We start from the raw sequence: 16,906 nt of genomic DNA on the forward strand, positions 1-16,906 counted from the left end.
TACTGGCGCCCAACCTAAGAAGAAGAAGAAGAAGAAGAAGAAAGGAGAGGAGCTACGAACAACGCGTGACTAACCAACCAACAAGGGGGGGGAGTGAAGGTGAGGTAAGGACGGTTATAGAGAGAAGAGGTGGAGCCCAACGTAAGGGCTGGACGGTTAGAGAGAGATGGCGCCCAACGTGGGGTTCAACGTCTCTGCAAAGGCGGGATAAGGAGGAGAAGCACAACAAGACCCAACGCCAAGAAGGACACCGGTCAGGACGGACTGAGCTTCAGCCTACAGGTTCGACCGCTCCGGCCACAGCACAACAGCAACAACGAAAGCAACCGGCGACAAGGTCAGCTAGGAACTGTACACAATGGCCAGCAAATCCCTCAGGAGTCAAACAGTAGAGACCCACAAGGAGGACCAGGAACTACTGGCAGGGGAGCATAATCCTACCAACTCAGGTAATTCTCCGCTCGGATTAGGCAGTGCGGGTGAGACGCCCGGACCTCACAACATGCGGACCCCAGAAGTCGAGTTAGGGACGACAGGTCAAGCTAGTGAAACAATACAGCAAAGCCAGCCTAACCCCCTAGTGTGTTTAGACCGTTTAGACAGTGCTACCCAGTTGCAACAGATGTTACAAGGTTTTTTTGCCAGCATTAAGTCAGAGTTGAGCGCCCACCAAGAGAGTGTGAAGTCAGATTTGAATAGTGTGAAACTTGACCTACACTCAAATCAGGAAAAATTGGTTCAGTTTCAAAATAGTGTGAAAACGGACCTTCAGTCCAATCAGGAGAAAATAGAGATTTTCCAGGAGAAAGTTAGAGCCGATATCAAATCGGAAAACCAAAAGCTACTCCAAACTTTCGAGGCCCAGACACAAGGACTCCAGAGTGAATTCAATAGCAAGCTGGAATCGGAGGCTAGGCGGGTGTCTCAGCTGGTTTCGCAGGTTCAGACCGAAACCACAACCGAACTTGTTGCAGTTAAGCGACAACTGCAGGACATAGGCGCTGAATTCGATTCCAGGTTGGTCCCCGTAAAAAGACTGTTACAGAGCATCAATACGGAGTTCAACACTAGGCTAAACCACTCCAATGTTAGCACCCGGGTAGTGATAAACGAACTTGCCGATCAGATGGAAGAGCATCGATCGGAAGTCTCAATTCAAATGGCACAGCAGAAGGAGAGTTTGGAAAAATTATCACAGGCGAACACACAAGAAGTTGGTCGCCAATTGGAGCAGTTGAACGCGAAGTTGGTGGGGATAGAATCCAAATTGAGCGAAACATCAGATAGGCCAACTTTAGCGACAGAGGCGAGTGTGGTAATCCACAACTCCCCGTCTCCTTCTGCTGGACCAACTAGTGACCCTGCGCTAGGACCTGAAGGGACTGAAACAAGCAGTGGATTGGTCGGTGAAGCAGTTAGCTGTACTCACCAGCCAACCACCTTCCACACAGTAGCTAGTAGTAGTAGCAGTGTGGGTGTCTGTGTGAGGCAGGCCACCACTATTGAAAATGTTTCATTGTTGGGTTACCTCAACAATTCAGAATTGCTTTTACCACTCTTCGACGACGCTTCAGAAATGAACCCTGTTTTCCACCTCAGGCGATTAGACGAATTCATTCATTTCCGGAACGTTCCAAAGTCACTTTGTTTGGCAATCGCGTGCCGTTCCCTAGTGGGACACTTAAGCAAACAGTGGATCGAGGCTGTAGTACACAAACTGCCCAACTACGAGGCGTTCAAGAAGGCATTTTTGGACATCTGGTGGTCAATAGCGAAGCAGTCTTTAGTTAAATGTACTCTCTATCAGACGAAGTACGATCGACGATCCGGTTTAAGTCTAAGTGGACACTTCCTTAAACATGTGAATATGGCAGCTTATCTAGACCCAAGGCCTTCAGATGTAGACCTGATCGAGGCACTGAGGGCACACTATCCGGTGGGGGTGCAGCGCACCATGCTCACCAACCAGCTGCAGACCATCGAACAAGCTTTAGATCTTCTTTGAAGGGTTGAGCTGATGGAGCAGTCAGAAAATTATCAGAGGACACACACACAATCCCAAAATTCCAACCCCAATCGACCAGGGAACAACCTGCATCAAAATGACCACAGAAGTCAGAACCAGACGCAGGTGTGCCAAGTGAAGTTTTCCCAGTCCCAAGGTCGATCACACGGCTATCGGAGACGAAATCGTAGGAACCATAATTCAGGGAGAGATGGAGAATCCGCAGGTGGAAGCTCCGGCACCCTTAACCCCAATGCACCTCCATACCAGGGAAGACAAGAACAGGACAGACCTCACGACAATCATCTGGGAAACCACTGAGTGGAGTTATGGAGAACCAAATGACTCCCGTTAAGATACCTCACGTATTCCAAGGTCCACCCAAGGAACCCCGAACCTCAGGCGAACCCAGTAGAGAGAGGGAGTCTGATGACGAAATTAGGTTAGAGGGGCGATATGTTCCTCCGAAACGTCTGCCAAAACGAATACACGGCGCCTAAACCCAGAAGACGACTTTCTTCATAGTAATAAAACTGCTTGAAAATTCCTACAAAGTCCAACCTTACATCATGCAGGTGCATTAGTTTAGTAACAGAAACACAGAGGGAACTGATATACATCAACTAACTACGTATGTTTTTAGACAGTAGATGAGAAGACAAAAGGTTCTGGACTGAATGGTAGCAAGCATTACCCAAATTCAATCTCCTCTTTATTTCCTCCTGAATCAAATTTTATTAGTTGCTGTTGTTCCAAAATATATGAACTGTGCCACATTTTCAAAGTATCTGTTAGCCATCTTTATGTCATGATTTTGTGCTGCATTTTGGTGACAAGACAGTCACCATGGCATGCCAAGTCCTCAGGTTGTGGATAAAGGGGAGAGCCTCCAGACATGGAGGGCAGCTACAAATATACTGAATAAGCAGTCATGAACAGCTGAGAAGAGCAGTTCCTCCAGCTTGGGGGCTGGGAAAGGGGCTAAAAACTCTTCACTGTAAAAAATAAGTTTGTTACAAAATGTCACAAAGGGCCTTGGACCTGGATGCATTTTTTGGGCTGATACATATTACAGTGAGAAATTTGCAGCTGCACTTATACCTATACAAGATGAATGGTAATAGAGACACTGTGTAGTAAAACAGATGAGTCTCTTTCCCTGTCCATTTGTTGCTTAAGTACAGTCTGCTGTTGCTTGCATATTCTTCTCAGCCAGGGAAGCTGAATTTGGTCCTTCAAGAAAGAATCTGTATCCCTGCATAAAAACAAGTTTTTCTTACCACTGGCTGCACAGTTTTGACAGTTCCATATGTCTTATTATTTGTGATCACTGCATCCCGGTCTTCCGCAGCCCTAGCTTGCTCAGCTGCAAACTCCGGAGTAACAATACCTCTTCGATCTGCAGAACAGAACCTTATTAGTACATTTTTCATTATTGTTTATGCAACATCTATCAAATACGACTCTGTCATCTTGCATGTTCAAAAATACCATACTGTTCACAAATTCTGCAAAATTTGTATCCTTTTTACATTTTGTTACATCATGAAATTCTTACTCCTGCCACTTTTATCTGCATTTAACAAGTGGGAATAGCCTGACTGGCACATAAGTCTCATCCCTGGTTCCAGGCTGAAAGTTTGGTATAAACACTGAGAGTTATCAGTAAATGTTAACATTTGAGAGCAATCTTGGAAGGAAAATTCTAGTAAAATATCCCCAAGTAAGAGATTCATACTCTGGTGACAAAACTGAATTCATTAGGCCTTATGTTTCATATCTTCAGGTAAATTTTATTCACCATGTGCACTGATATAATAAAGCTAGCATGTTTGAACCCACCAAGCCAAACAGTTAGCCTACAGCTTTCCTCATATCAGACATTCCTATTGAATTCAGCAAGATATGAAGCTATAGTTATCACATTCTGTTGATTCACTCACCAATAAGACTTGGGGGTACTGGTCCACATAACACATAGAAACAATTGGAGCAGACATTCCCTTGGCTATAAGGATTAAAACTTTCTTGGCCACGTTTACTGCTGAATGAACCTTTGATCTAAGGAAGAAAACATACTGATAACACTCCAGAATAAAGCAATGGAACAAATACAACAACAAAGTTTGAAACTGGTACTCAATCTGCTGCCATCATGCAACAGCAGTGTTGGGAAAATGTTTTGTGAATAAGGTAAAAGATGTAAGATTTGAGGTTTTCACAGCAGTTACTATGAGTATGAAGAAAGCAGTCTTCTGGGATGTTGCACCGTATAGATGTGGTGTTAACTGACATTTCGGAGGAATATATTGCCTCCATCTTCATGGTAGAAGGAAAAATAAGAAATCTGCAAGCGAAGAGACTGTGAGAACCAGTACAAGCAGGTTAACACATCTACATGGTGCCAAATCCCAGAAGATTTCTTTCTTCAAGGTAAAAGATATTTCATAAAACAAAGTTTATTTGTGCTATGTACAATTACTCTAATTTCTGGACCATAGTAAAAGTTTCTTTTTGTTAGTTCCACCTGCTGATTATTGCTCATTACATACTTCATAGAAGGTCAGAAAAGAAAAAGGGCCTTAACAATGCATCTGTATCATACAGATATCACACAGCAGAAGCAAGCAGCTGCAATGGATGACCAAGTGAGTTTACTGCTCATTCCATACCTTCAGAATGTGGTCACTTTCAACAGTTATAGGCTGTTTCTGTTTCTCGTATGTCACCTCAGTGATGCCCAAGAGTACATAGCAATGTGTGTGCATCATATTTCATGAAAATATCAGAAAAAAAACAACAGAAACTTATTAACTGATGCATATAATGTTTGTAGATGCAACAGTGAGACAGAATATGAGTTTGGGGTGGTTATGTCATTTTAAAGGGGGATAAATATCTGTCGAAAGTGCCAAGAGTCCTGGATGCCCTCAAACCGGTAGCAATGATGGACTGGTGGCTCAAGTAAATTATTTAATGTGAAATGACTGATGAAGAGGCAGGAATTTCTTATGGCTGACCAAGCCACTGTATCAAGATGTCAGAATAAGAAGCCTAGTCAGAGTCATTTCATTACTGCTGCCTCAGGTTTAGAAATAAAACTGCTTGCCTGTGGTTTCTGACTTCCTTGAACATGACTTCATCATTCATCGGTAATCTGTCAAGATGACAGGTCCACAGTCTCTTCCAAAACAGTTCCTCCATTTAATGCGATCTAGAGCTTTCACTTTCAAATGAGAATATCCTCTTCTGTCCCCAAGGTCATCCAGCATCTTCTTATGTCTTCTGGTCACTTCTATCCGCCCCTCTATCTTTCCTTCAATAACTTCTTTTAGAAGGCAGTTACCGCGTAAGATATGACCAATCCAGTTAGCCTTCCGTTTTCTTATTTCGTGCAGGATATTCCTCTGCTCACTGACTCTAAATAACACTTCTTCATTTCCCACATAATCGGTCCGACTGATCCTCTCCATCTTTCTCCAACGCCACATTTCGAATATGAATATACAGATGAATACTTCGTGCACCACGAGTATGTTTTACAGGGATAAAGTTAACTGACATTTGTATTCACTAATGATGAGATGCCTCTGTTACATAGCACAACATAAAAAACTTCAGAAATGGGAATCTGGCAGGTGATGAATTCACCATCACAATGTACCTGCTACAAACTGCCCAAACTTTATGGCAAGTTTTAGACAAACGCAACATTCCACATGTGAGACAGCCTCCCTATGCATTACATATGACACTCTACCTACTTTCTGTTCTTTAACACCCCATGTCCACGCACACACCTCTTTCAAGGTGAAAAATTTGATGATGTGGAAATAAAGGAATACAATGCACTAGAGCAGGTGTTGGCAATTACTCACACTGAGTTTGAAAACTGGTTCTAGAACAAGCAGAAATGGTCGAACCAGCGTGCACAAGGTCATGGAAAGAAATTCATGCTTCATATGTACACCATACTGTTAATGGGCATACTTCCGGTTTTCGTCATTCAGTTTTCAGATAGTCCATTAAAGTCTTCTGTACATATATATGTAATAGTTTCTCAAGGGATTTAAAGATTTTCCCATTTATTGCAAATACTGCTATTAATAACTTCCCTGCAGTAGAAAAAAAAAAGGTTCTACATGAAAGCCTGAGAACAATACAATTGTGAGCCAATTCAATCCACATACACCACTTTTCTCTCAAACCTCTCTTCAGGCTATTGTTCTTGTTCTTGTTTTTTTTTTATTTCAAATTCAAGCAGATCCAAGTAGATTCACAAACCCTTGGATATAGAATGTGTCATATATCAGAACAAATGTTCCAATTAATCTTTGGAACAACTCAAAGTAACATAATATGGAATATACATAACACAGACATATAACATAAATGAATATGATTACAAAAAACTGAATGGAAATGAAAAATGTATTAACCATTTATACAATAAAATTCCTCCAGTTTGTAAAAACAGTGCAATGACAGATATCTTCTTAAGCAACTATTACAAATTTTAGGCAACTGTACAAGCTCTTTTAATTCAAGTGGTAATTTATTAAAAATTTTAATACCAGTGTAGTAAACGCCATTTTGATACAATGATAGTGAGGAAGTAGGAAAATATAAATTTTCACAACGTCTGTACATTCTCTTGTCTTCTCTTCAATCTTCAAAATGGTCATTTTTCAATGTTTCAGAACAAGTATCTCACAATTACCTGCTTCTAGCTAAGAATACTGCACAATAAATAATTCATGTACTTCTGTTTTCATCTTCTAAACCACAATCCAGTAACATATGGCAGTGTGAATACTACATTGTTATTGTCACAGAGTTCCAGTTCTTCTTCTTCCCTTATTCTCTTTACGTCACTATTTCTTTCCCTCTCACTCCTGTTTGTGAGAGTAACCTTCTGTCCTGGATGCATTCCAGAAAGTACAGTATAGAACAAAATTTTATGAATGCAATATATACTCAAGTAATTCTGAACAGTTCTGTCTTCTGCGATATAATGCCATTTAATCCACTGATAATCCATACACGCTTATGAGAAACAAGTCAATCTTCTGGGTTCAAGCAAGGAACCAGCATGACTCAGGCAGCAAGAAAACTCTGCTCTTCAACCCTGAAGATGGATATATGTTCCTCCTAAATGCAATGGACTATACAGCATTACGTCCCATATATCTTCGTAACCAACATTGTGAGAACCTCAAATCCTACATTTGAGTAATTCTGTTACACTCTACTTTTTCTTTCCTCTTTCCTTGTTAAAAAGGTTGTTTCTTATTTAAGAGAGAGACAGAGAGTACTTTGCAAATACAGGTAGGCTTCAGTTTGATGCAGGGTATGCTTTACAAAGGTTTTACTGTATTACAAAATCCTGTCATCTCATCATAGTAACAAAGTATACGCACATGATACTTACATCCTCATTAGTGGTTTGGTTTGATGTGGTAAGGTAAGTGTGAAAACCAGCAAGTCCCAAAACACTCCACACACTGAAGAAACACACAACTCCAACGATCACACTTGGTGGAGAGTCTTTCACGGCTTCTAGAAATGGGTGGTCTTCTCTTGTAACTGTCAGAATCAGAATAACATGAACTTAACTGCGGCACACGGGATGACTATATACAGAGCTCAAGATATATAATGCATAACCTTGTATCTTAACATCCTGTTCCAGTTGGTATTAGAATTTATTTTCGCTTGTTTTCTGTCTACCATGCAACAATATCAAGATATAAACTGAATCCTTTTAAAATTCATCACTGCAACACATGCTTCAACCTACCCAGCCATCATCAGACGCACTGAAATTCGGAGGAAATGCTGTGTCTTCCGCACTACTGTGATATGTGTTTTCATATTTACAATGTTTTTAAATTAAGTGAAGGTGATGTTATAATGTAACATAAGCGGCCTCCGTAGTCTAGAGGTAACATTCCCACCTCATGACTCGTGGTACGTGGGTTCAAATACCTGGTGGAGGTTGTCGAAATTTTAAGGGCGGAAAAATTCAGGGAACAAGTCCTCCGGGAGGGACTTTAAGCTGTGTGTCCTGTGTTGTAACTTTACGGCACGTAAAAGAACCTCGTATCCCCAAAGGGGATCACTGAGAGGCCTCTCTGATAGATGGGGGAAGCATTATAGACACCGCTAAGCAAGTGGCCGAACTCGCTTGCTCGGCGGGACTGATGGTACGCACCATTTATCGGTAGGGTTTAGAGACTGGTAGAGTATCATAGAGGGAAGCACAATAGATCAAACTGGTCGCGGTGCATGGGGAAACCCACCCTCTCTAAATAACTAACTATAATGTAACATAACTCATAACATCACACCGCACACTTGATAGACAACAGACACACCAAAAGAGGCAATATATATAGCACAGGATGAGGAACTACTTTCACTTCATTTAAAAACATTGTAAATATGAAAACACCTATCACAGTAATGCGGAAGACACAGCATTTCCTCCGAATTTCAGTGCGTCTGATGATGGCTGAGTAGGTTCAAACGTGTAGCGCGGTGACGAATTTTTAAAAGGATTCAATTTTAAATCTTGATAGTGTTGCATGATGGACAGTAAACAACTGAAAATAAATACAATATATACCCATTTAACAAAATACAATTATCCATACTTTCAAAGCATACTTCATACACCTTCTTTAAAGACAGATCTAAAAGCAAAACAAAAATGTTAAGACAGGACACATAAACAACATGTTCTTCAGTTCATTTTCCTTCCCTTATTCTTACTTCTATATGGACTAGATAATTAACAATGTTACTAAACGGTTCAGTTGCATAAGGCTTCTCATGTCTTCCGTTACATTTCCTTTTTTGAGGAAGAGGGGTCCACATATTGTTACCGATCCACTGCTGTATCTCAAATTAACTCCTACAGAGAAAGAGTGTGGTTTATTTTACAATACTGTCAGAATTTCAGACTATGTAGCACCAAAAGGTAAGTAGATTAGTAAATAAGGCACCAGAAGGGATCTGAAAGGAAGTGGTCATGGCCTATAACTACTAAGATTTGAGTTTTCCAAGACAGTAAAGATTTTGCTGTGGTCTTCCAGGTTATGACACTAAACAGCATAGTCTGGCAGGTGATTACCAACATTTTGGAGGCAGCATGGTAAGTAACCACCTATCAGGCTATGTGCTGTTATAACCCAGGAGGCCACAATCTAAAAGAAACACTATACATTATAAACCACAACATAAATAGACTTTAAAGGATTCTGACGATGGTGTATGATGTACAGAACTATAAGGTTTATTTTGGACTCTATCCATCATCTGGTATATATAAGACAAAAACCACAAAGTCTATATCTTCTATATTTTTTACCCTCATTTTTAACTTAATTCCTGGAACTTAATCCATGCCACTGTTTTATCACATTTTTCACATGTGCATACTTGGCACAAAAGTTTTAGCTTGTCTTTTATTGTGATTTTATTCTTATCTCCCAGTCATGGAACCTGTTGTCAAGTGTTTACAGGCTGTTCTCTTCTGACTGGGATTTTACCAGTGATTGAGATTAGCTCTTTCTAATGGGCCCAACTGAGTAGGTGTATCTTGCCCCATCCACCTGAGGGTGGAGACAGATCCAGTCTCCGAAACGTTGTGCTTTTTGTCTTATATATACCAGACGATGGACAGAGGCAAAATAAACCTTATAGTTCTGTACACAATATAAATGTTACTGAAAATTGGTTATACCATTGTACAAGCCACATTTTAATTAAAAATCTCTTTTGTTTGAGACTATTCACTCAACTTACGAAGAATGAGATGGGTGACTGCACATGCGAAGATAAACACACACAAGAAAGCTAGTGATACGATGAACATATAGAAGTATCGATAATTTCTCTTGCCAACACAGTTGCCTACCCATGGACAGTGATGGTCAAATCGCTCTGCAACAAAAAACATTACCATCTCAATTTCCTGTGTTATTATCAATAAACCAAATAAAAATACATTTGCTCAAACTTAATGCCCTGAATAACGTACCACCCCAAATCTGAAATGACATTCGGAACAAAAACATTTCTTATATATATATATATATATATANAATTTACTGAATATTTTCTTTAATATTGTCACGTATCTTGGGTTTGCGTGACTAGACAGGTCTTTGATCTCATGATCAAATTTACTGGACCTTTATATAACTGGTTACAAGAGTTCACAAATCACTATCTAAGACACTGTCATATTCTTCCAACTGCACACTCCACAGGAACTATTCTGACTTCCAATTGAACTGTCAATTATTGTTGGCTTCTCGTCATATAGCCTTGCGTCACACCACAGCACAATAACACATTCGTTGTCTAGCAATGGATGTCCTTTATTGTCGTGTATTCTTCGGCAATGTGTTTACTGAGCCACTGCCTAGCAAAGGGTCTATGCATCGCAATATAATGAACATACATTCAGGCATCATACTCTTTTAAAGCATTCATTGAAATCTTCTTTATGCATAATTTGAATGTGCATAAATATAATCCACTGTCATCTTTGGGGGAGTTATATCAGTGTTGCACAATGTATGTAATGATCCTATTGTGTTTATGCAAAACCTGTTTAGCATCTTCCTAAACACTCATTTTCCTTGTTTAAATGATAAAAACATGACAACATTGCCTGCAATGAACTGCCCAGGACACAAAGAAGTAACTACTTACAACCTCAGCTGAAGTCTACCCTTAACACCCTATTGTGATTGGCTGTTGTATTTCCATACAAAGGTCAAGCTTCATAACAAAAGGAATGGATTGTAGTTAAAGTGCATAATCCATGATGCATGAGTCAAATAATAATTTCCAATTCTTTTAAAGAAATTAATTTAATAATCAATCTTGCTTCCATTCTTGGGTGATGGCACCATACTGTGGTGTGATGAGCTGACATCAATTCAACAAGCTACCATAACAGACTAAAGATGACTGTAACAACAATATGAATGCCACAGAACTCTTCAGCTAATCTCTCTGTCACTTTGTTATTCACATATAAGAATTTGTTTTCATTGCTTTTTTAAGATGCTATGTCATTCTGTTTTCTACAAGTTACACAGTCATTTATGTTGACTAACATATCTCATGACAATTAAATAGTAAATACAATTAAGAATCCGATCAAGCAAGAACATAACAAGTAGTTCTCTGAAGAAGAATCACTTCTTTACAATACTATCACAGAACTTATTTCTCTATACAATAAAATATAATGTCGTCACCTGATACTATAATAACACAGCACACTGAGTGAATGCAAATGTTACACATAGTTCTAATGTTACCAGTGGGTGGTTCTGTCAGCAACAGTCTCTCTTCCATCAAGTTCTGTCATTTTCATGAAAGCTGCTTATTTAGAACTGCTTACTGAAATCTGCATTTTGTGTTTTACTCACTAATGGATGTTACAATGCTACGATTGGACTTCGAGTATGCATAGCCCCTATTAAATTTATAATTATACATTTTAATTTTTTTCTCAATATCTTATTTAATTGATAGAATCAGCACTTCTTTGATCTTTAAACTGATATGAAGACTATTTGGAAAGTAACCACAGTGAGCTGTTAACAAAAAAGCAATGAAAAAAATTTAAGCTACTTCTCAACATAGTCATTGCTGGAACTGAGGCAATAGTTGTATCAGGGAATATGTTTTTGTGTGCCTGTGTCAAAGAAGTCTGTTGCCTGTGGGCTCAGCCACATTTTGTATTGCAAAACACTAAAATAATGTGTAGGGCCATTCAGAACAAAAGGCATGGAATGCTGACATCCAGTGTAGTGCTCCTGCATGACAATACACACCCACATACAGCTGCTTGCACTTGAGCACCGGTGCAAAATTTCAACTGGGAGCTGTCTGACCACCCTTACAACCCTGAACTCGCTGAGCAACTACCACATGTTTACCTACCTGAAGATCTGACTGGGATCACAGCACTTCAGCAATAATTGGGGTTTGATGGAAGGTGTTAAAACATGGCTGAGCTCATAGGCAGCAGACTCCTTTGACACAAGTATAAAAAAACTTACTCCACTACAAGACAAGTACCCCAATTATAGCAGTGACTACACTGAGAAGTAGCTTAAGTATGTACACATTATTTGTACATAATGATTTTTTTCTCATTGTTTGTTTTGTTAAGAGCTCAAAAGAGGTTACTTTTCAAAAAGACCTTGTAATTTCCAAATTTACAATTTCTTCAGGCAATCTGTGCTCATTCATTCTATAACTGTGCCCTAATCACTTCAGACTATTCATCTGCAGTTCACTTACAATATTCTTTATTTTAAGTCATCTCTTATTTGTTCACTTCTGATTCTCTCTCTATAATACGCCCGTGATTAAGAATAGGCTGCTGTCTTATGAGCTTTCACTTCCAGTAGTATCTGGACTGCAAAATTTGATTTTGTTTCTCTTTCTCTATACTGGGCTGTAATTTGAGAATATTTATTACATAGGACAGTAGCAAATCACAAGTTTTATATCTGTAAGAATGTCATGAGTATCATTTTTCGGGGCTATTTTTTTTATGTGGAGCAAAACGTTTACTGGCAGAGAACCATTAATGTTGCTTTGGTAAGGCATGAAAGGAGCATGTGTTCAGAACCACTACACAAAAACAAGAATAAACAAACAAACTCTCTAGCCTGTAGTCCACAAGCAAACTATACCAACCGAGAAACCGCCTCTTGTCGGCGAAGTTAGTGTCAACTTTTGCGGACAGAAAGTGTCAAGTGGTCAGCGCAATGGATCCCAAGGCCGTTAATCTTGGTTTTCTAGACCGGGGCCACTATTTCCTTGAAATAGCTCCTCAATTATCCTCATGAGGCTGAGTGGACCCCGTTCCAGACCCACTTCTTCTCAGAAAATCTGGTAGCACCAGGAATCAAAACCGGGACATCTGGATCTGTAGCCAGAAACTCTGACCACTATACCGAAGAGGCGGTCTCACACAACAAAAAATTGCAATATTGTTGCCACAACAGAAACAAACTATTCTTAGCACTGGACAAATCTTAGGTGCCAAGATCTCACTGCTCTTCTGTCTAATGGAAAATTTATTCAGTACTTACAAGATCGTAAGCTTTTGGAGCAAATAAATGCTGATGTTTGCTTAAGGATTAATGTTGACAAGGCTGACTTCCCTACAGGATTTTAGTGCAATTAAGTAATTGCTGTTATAAATGTTTGCTCTGTGTAGAATGTAGTTGCTCCATACATATAACTTTCAGTTGAATTTAAAATTATGCACATGTTTGCATGTGTGCATGGGGTTAATTTATAACTGCAGTTTCTTCCATGTATTAGTTTTGTCTCTATAAATCTTATCTCTGACCATTCAAAGAGTAAAGTATAATTGTTCCTGTGCTAAACACAAACCTATACACGTCTCAGAGTAGGGGGTAGTAAAGCTCCGCACATTTTAAACCTAAATGGAGGTGAGCACTAAGAAATCATCCACATATTATTCTTCATGCCAGTACTCTCTACAGATGTCTTAAATTATATAACAGTTTTCGTGAAGCTAAATTTCTGTCACTGTACACATACAACATATGGCTTCCTCTCTGCAACAGTTTTTTCAATGGTATTCACTTGCCTCTCTTTAATACCACCTCAAAACAATTATAAAAGGGCTAAAATAAGCAACACATAGTCAAATCAAATGTAAATACTGCCAAAAACTTAAACTTACCAACACAGTTATCACACAGACTACAGTGGGATGCTCGTGGTGGTCGGAATATCTTACATGTAAAGCAATATTTGAGTTTAACTGATTGACCTCGGACCAAGACCTCCTTCGTCCTTGGTGGTGGGCGATACGTGGGAGAGTTGGCACTGTTCGGAACTTCTGACAGGGAGAAACCCAAAGTTAGTACTCAAATCCATATGTACAATAAGGTATACATGTATAATAAGTAAAAGGCCAAACTGTCATTGTGACTTACAATGGAATTGTCTGATCCGATATGTCGAAAACTGCCCTGAATTTTTTTTTCACTGCAAGAGTACACACAACAAAATCCACTGTCAGAATTTTAGCTGCTAATATGCAGTGCAATTATTTTTTAAAAATTGCTGAACATGGCCAATATGGTAGCCTGCCAGACCCTTGGAGAAATGTCCACCCCTAGCAGACCAGTACACAACACGCAGCATGGCTGACTCACAGCCTAGGCTGGGGTTGTACAAACCTCTGGTACAAGCAGTTCCGCATACAGAAAAAATGAGTAATTTGGCAATTTTTAAAAATACTTGCAGTGCGTATTAGCAGCTAAAATTTTGACAGTGGATTTTGTTGTGTGTACTCTTGCAGTGAAAAAAAAAAAAAAAATCAGGGCAGGTTTCAACATGTTGGATCAGACCATTCCCTTGTTAGCAACATGCCATAAAGCATAGAAGAGGCAAAGAATACAACTTCCATACATTCAGAACAGCAGAACTAGATACAGGCAAGCACTCCTCCCTGGGGAATTTTTTCCCAACCCACATCTAACCATGCAGGTAGTAAAATGAGAACATTTCTGTCTTTGCTAAGAATAAAAGCCATTCAACTTAAAGACAGTCCCGTTACAGACGAAACTGTCTCAGCTTATACACAACAGAATCAAAAATGAAAAATGAAAATCACAATAACTGTAGTAAATTCCAGTTTCTTACCAACTGTGCATCTTTGGTTTGCTGATCAAATTTATAGCACACAAGATGGTTTAAAAATGAAAGCACAAAAACTGGGAAATGGTAAAACTGTTTCAATATATCAGCACCCTTCAGCTTCAAAATTCCATAAAACACTGGCTGTGAATCAAGGTCTTACTTTCTTTTAATTAGTGATTACAATTCACACAGAAGAATATATGATTTGTTGCTGACACATCTCAGCATTGCAGACTATGGATACTATGTCACCAGACATTCTTCCTTCCCAAGGATTTATTTCTGATATGATATACACATCAGAAATTTTTCACATATGCAAAATTACTTTCATACAATTTATTAAACATTCAGTGAACCTTAGGCAAACTTCTTTGGTATTCATGGTTTCCAAACTACTCTCTTGCTCACATTGTGTTGCAATTCAAATTACATCGTTTCTCACATTGAGAGCTCACATCTTAATATTACTTCCTCATTTCATCAGTCGCACAATTCAAGTCAGAAGCAAACATAGGGCATGTAATGTTACCCTCACTAAACAATCCAAAGATCAATTTACAGTAACAAATTTGGACAGCTACAGAGCTGTCATTTTTGTGTATAATCAAGCATCCATCCAGAATTGCCATAACAGAATAAATCCACATTACCTACCTATTTGTTTCTCAGTGTATGCAGCTTCATCTGGTGTAGCCCTTGGAATGACACCAGGGTCACTAAAGCTGGTTCTTAGTAATGCTGACATGACGAACATAAACAGCAATCCCCCAATTACTGGAATGGCAGGCGTAATACGAACTGCTAGATATGGGCAACTGTCATGAAATAATAAGTATTGCAATTACAAACGTCAAAAACGAATGTTTCATTCTACATTTTCTAAAAGTAAACCACATACATTAAACTTACTCAAATGCAAAGAAGAGGCCACTCGTCCCCACTATAAGGCCAACAGTCACGTAAAATACACCAGTTTGTGGGGCCATCATTATACGCCCATCACAATGAAAGCGATTCCTTCCAGGAAATAATTCCCATTTCCGTGTGACATGCGGCATTTTTTCAAAATCTTCGAAGACCTGAGCAGACCTTCCTGGGGGATACTCTGTAAGGACAGGGTGATATATGTAATCAGGGTCTATGACCATCAGGTTTGCATTAGGATTGTTGAGTTCTTTCAGTGACACTGCACATGAAATCGGTTTGGCACACTTTTCTAGCAGTAATTATATAATTATGAACCGCTCTTGTCTCGTGTTAATTCTTTTTTCATCTTCACAAAATCCGTGCATCCAAACGCCATTTTCATTTTTGAGTTTAACAACTTTTCAAACGTACACTTCCCATGAATGCCATTCAGCAGTACGTTCCTCAACTTCCTCAAGAAACAAACGTAGAGAACTGGCGCACCTGACCTGACAGTGCCACTACGGCCGCATGGTGATTCAATGAACTAAGGACATGAAACGAGAGAACCGTGGCAAGCGCAGTAGCGGGAAGGGGTTGGATTTCGGTGATGTGTCATTGTAGTATGTGTAGTACATAATGGATTCCGGTGAAAAAGAACCTAAAATTGATAAAATAGGTTATCAATATAAAGCTGAAGATAATGATAAGAAGTTTAGGATTAAAGGTACCCAAATTACTTACACAATACAGACATGTACGTTATTTAACCTTGCATCTGGAAATTAAATTCAACTAAATAGGAACCGAAGAAAGTTCATCATGCCTGTAAACAAATGTGCTAAATAGTCAGTTTTACTGCTGTTACGGAAACTCTTATAATTTATTGCACCAACCCTGAACAGATCCGGCCTTCGTGACCTTGTAAGTCATAACCTTATATAAAACACTTGTCAGTTTTTCTATAATAAATATTATAAGTTGTACAGTATACACATATGAACTTGAGTTTGAAGAATTGAAGTATAGTACCAACAATTAAAAATTCTACCTCTTCAATCGCAATACATATTATCGCTTCTCTTATTTGTTGTTTACAACAAAGATAAATTCAAATTAAATTCTGATGTCTATAACATGAATACTAGACAAAAATATAACTTCCACCTACCCTCATCAACTTTATCAGTATATCAAAAAGGAGTCTACTTTACTGGCATAAAAGTGTTCAACAATCTGCCACAAAGTATTAAAAACTTGGGCAATGATACT

General features: G+C 39.1%; 2 protein-coding genes across 5 annotated transcripts in view; one reads left to right on the forward strand and one right to left on the reverse strand.

The window, feature by feature from the left end:
* LOC111869308 (palmitoyltransferase ZDHHC18) overlaps nucleotides 1–16,136 on the reverse strand; it is a 36,658-nt gene extending 20,522 nt beyond the window's left edge. The window contains exons 1-8 of one of the 3 annotated variants that reach the window (XM_023860717.1): nucleotides 16,067–16,113; nucleotides 15,638–15,833; nucleotides 15,383–15,543; nucleotides 13,761–13,919; nucleotides 9,815–9,952; nucleotides 7,437–7,591; nucleotides 3,949–4,066; nucleotides 3,286–3,404 (exon numbers count right to left, since the gene is read on the reverse strand). In XM_023860717.1, the coding sequence (XP_023716485.1) occupies nucleotides 3,286–3,404; nucleotides 3,949–4,066; nucleotides 7,437–7,591; nucleotides 9,815–9,952; nucleotides 13,761–13,919; nucleotides 15,383–15,543; nucleotides 15,638–15,786 (999 nt within the window). In that variant the 5' untranslated portion in view covers nucleotides 15,787–15,833; nucleotides 16,067–16,113. Of the gene's footprint in view, nucleotides 1–3,285; nucleotides 3,405–3,948; nucleotides 4,067–7,436; nucleotides 7,592–9,814; nucleotides 9,953–13,760; nucleotides 13,920–15,382; nucleotides 15,544–15,637 lie in introns of all 3 variants that reach the window. The other 2 variants (XM_023860716.2, XM_023860715.2) reach the window with 2 other exon arrangements.
* A 38-nt stretch (nucleotides 16,137–16,174) lies between these two features.
* The window catches only part of LOC111869307 (transmembrane protein 242), a 7,412-nt gene continuing 6,680 nt past the window's right edge, over nucleotides 16,175–16,906 (forward strand). Inside the window, exon 1 of one of the 2 annotated variants that reach the window (XM_033753378.1) lies at nucleotides 16,175–16,241. In XM_033753378.1, coding sequence (XP_033609269.1) covers nucleotides 16,190–16,241 — 52 coding nt within the window. In that variant the 5' untranslated portion in view covers nucleotides 16,175–16,189. Of the gene's footprint in view, nucleotides 16,362–16,906 lie in introns of both variants that reach the window. The other variant, XM_023860714.2, reaches the window with a different exon arrangement.

Source organism: Cryptotermes secundus, unplaced genomic scaffold (assembly GCF_002891405.2).
Source record: "Cryptotermes secundus unplaced genomic scaffold, Csec_1.0 scaffold274, whole genome shotgun sequence".
Lineage (NCBI taxonomy): Eukaryota > Metazoa > Arthropoda > Insecta > Blattodea > Kalotermitidae > Cryptotermes > Cryptotermes secundus.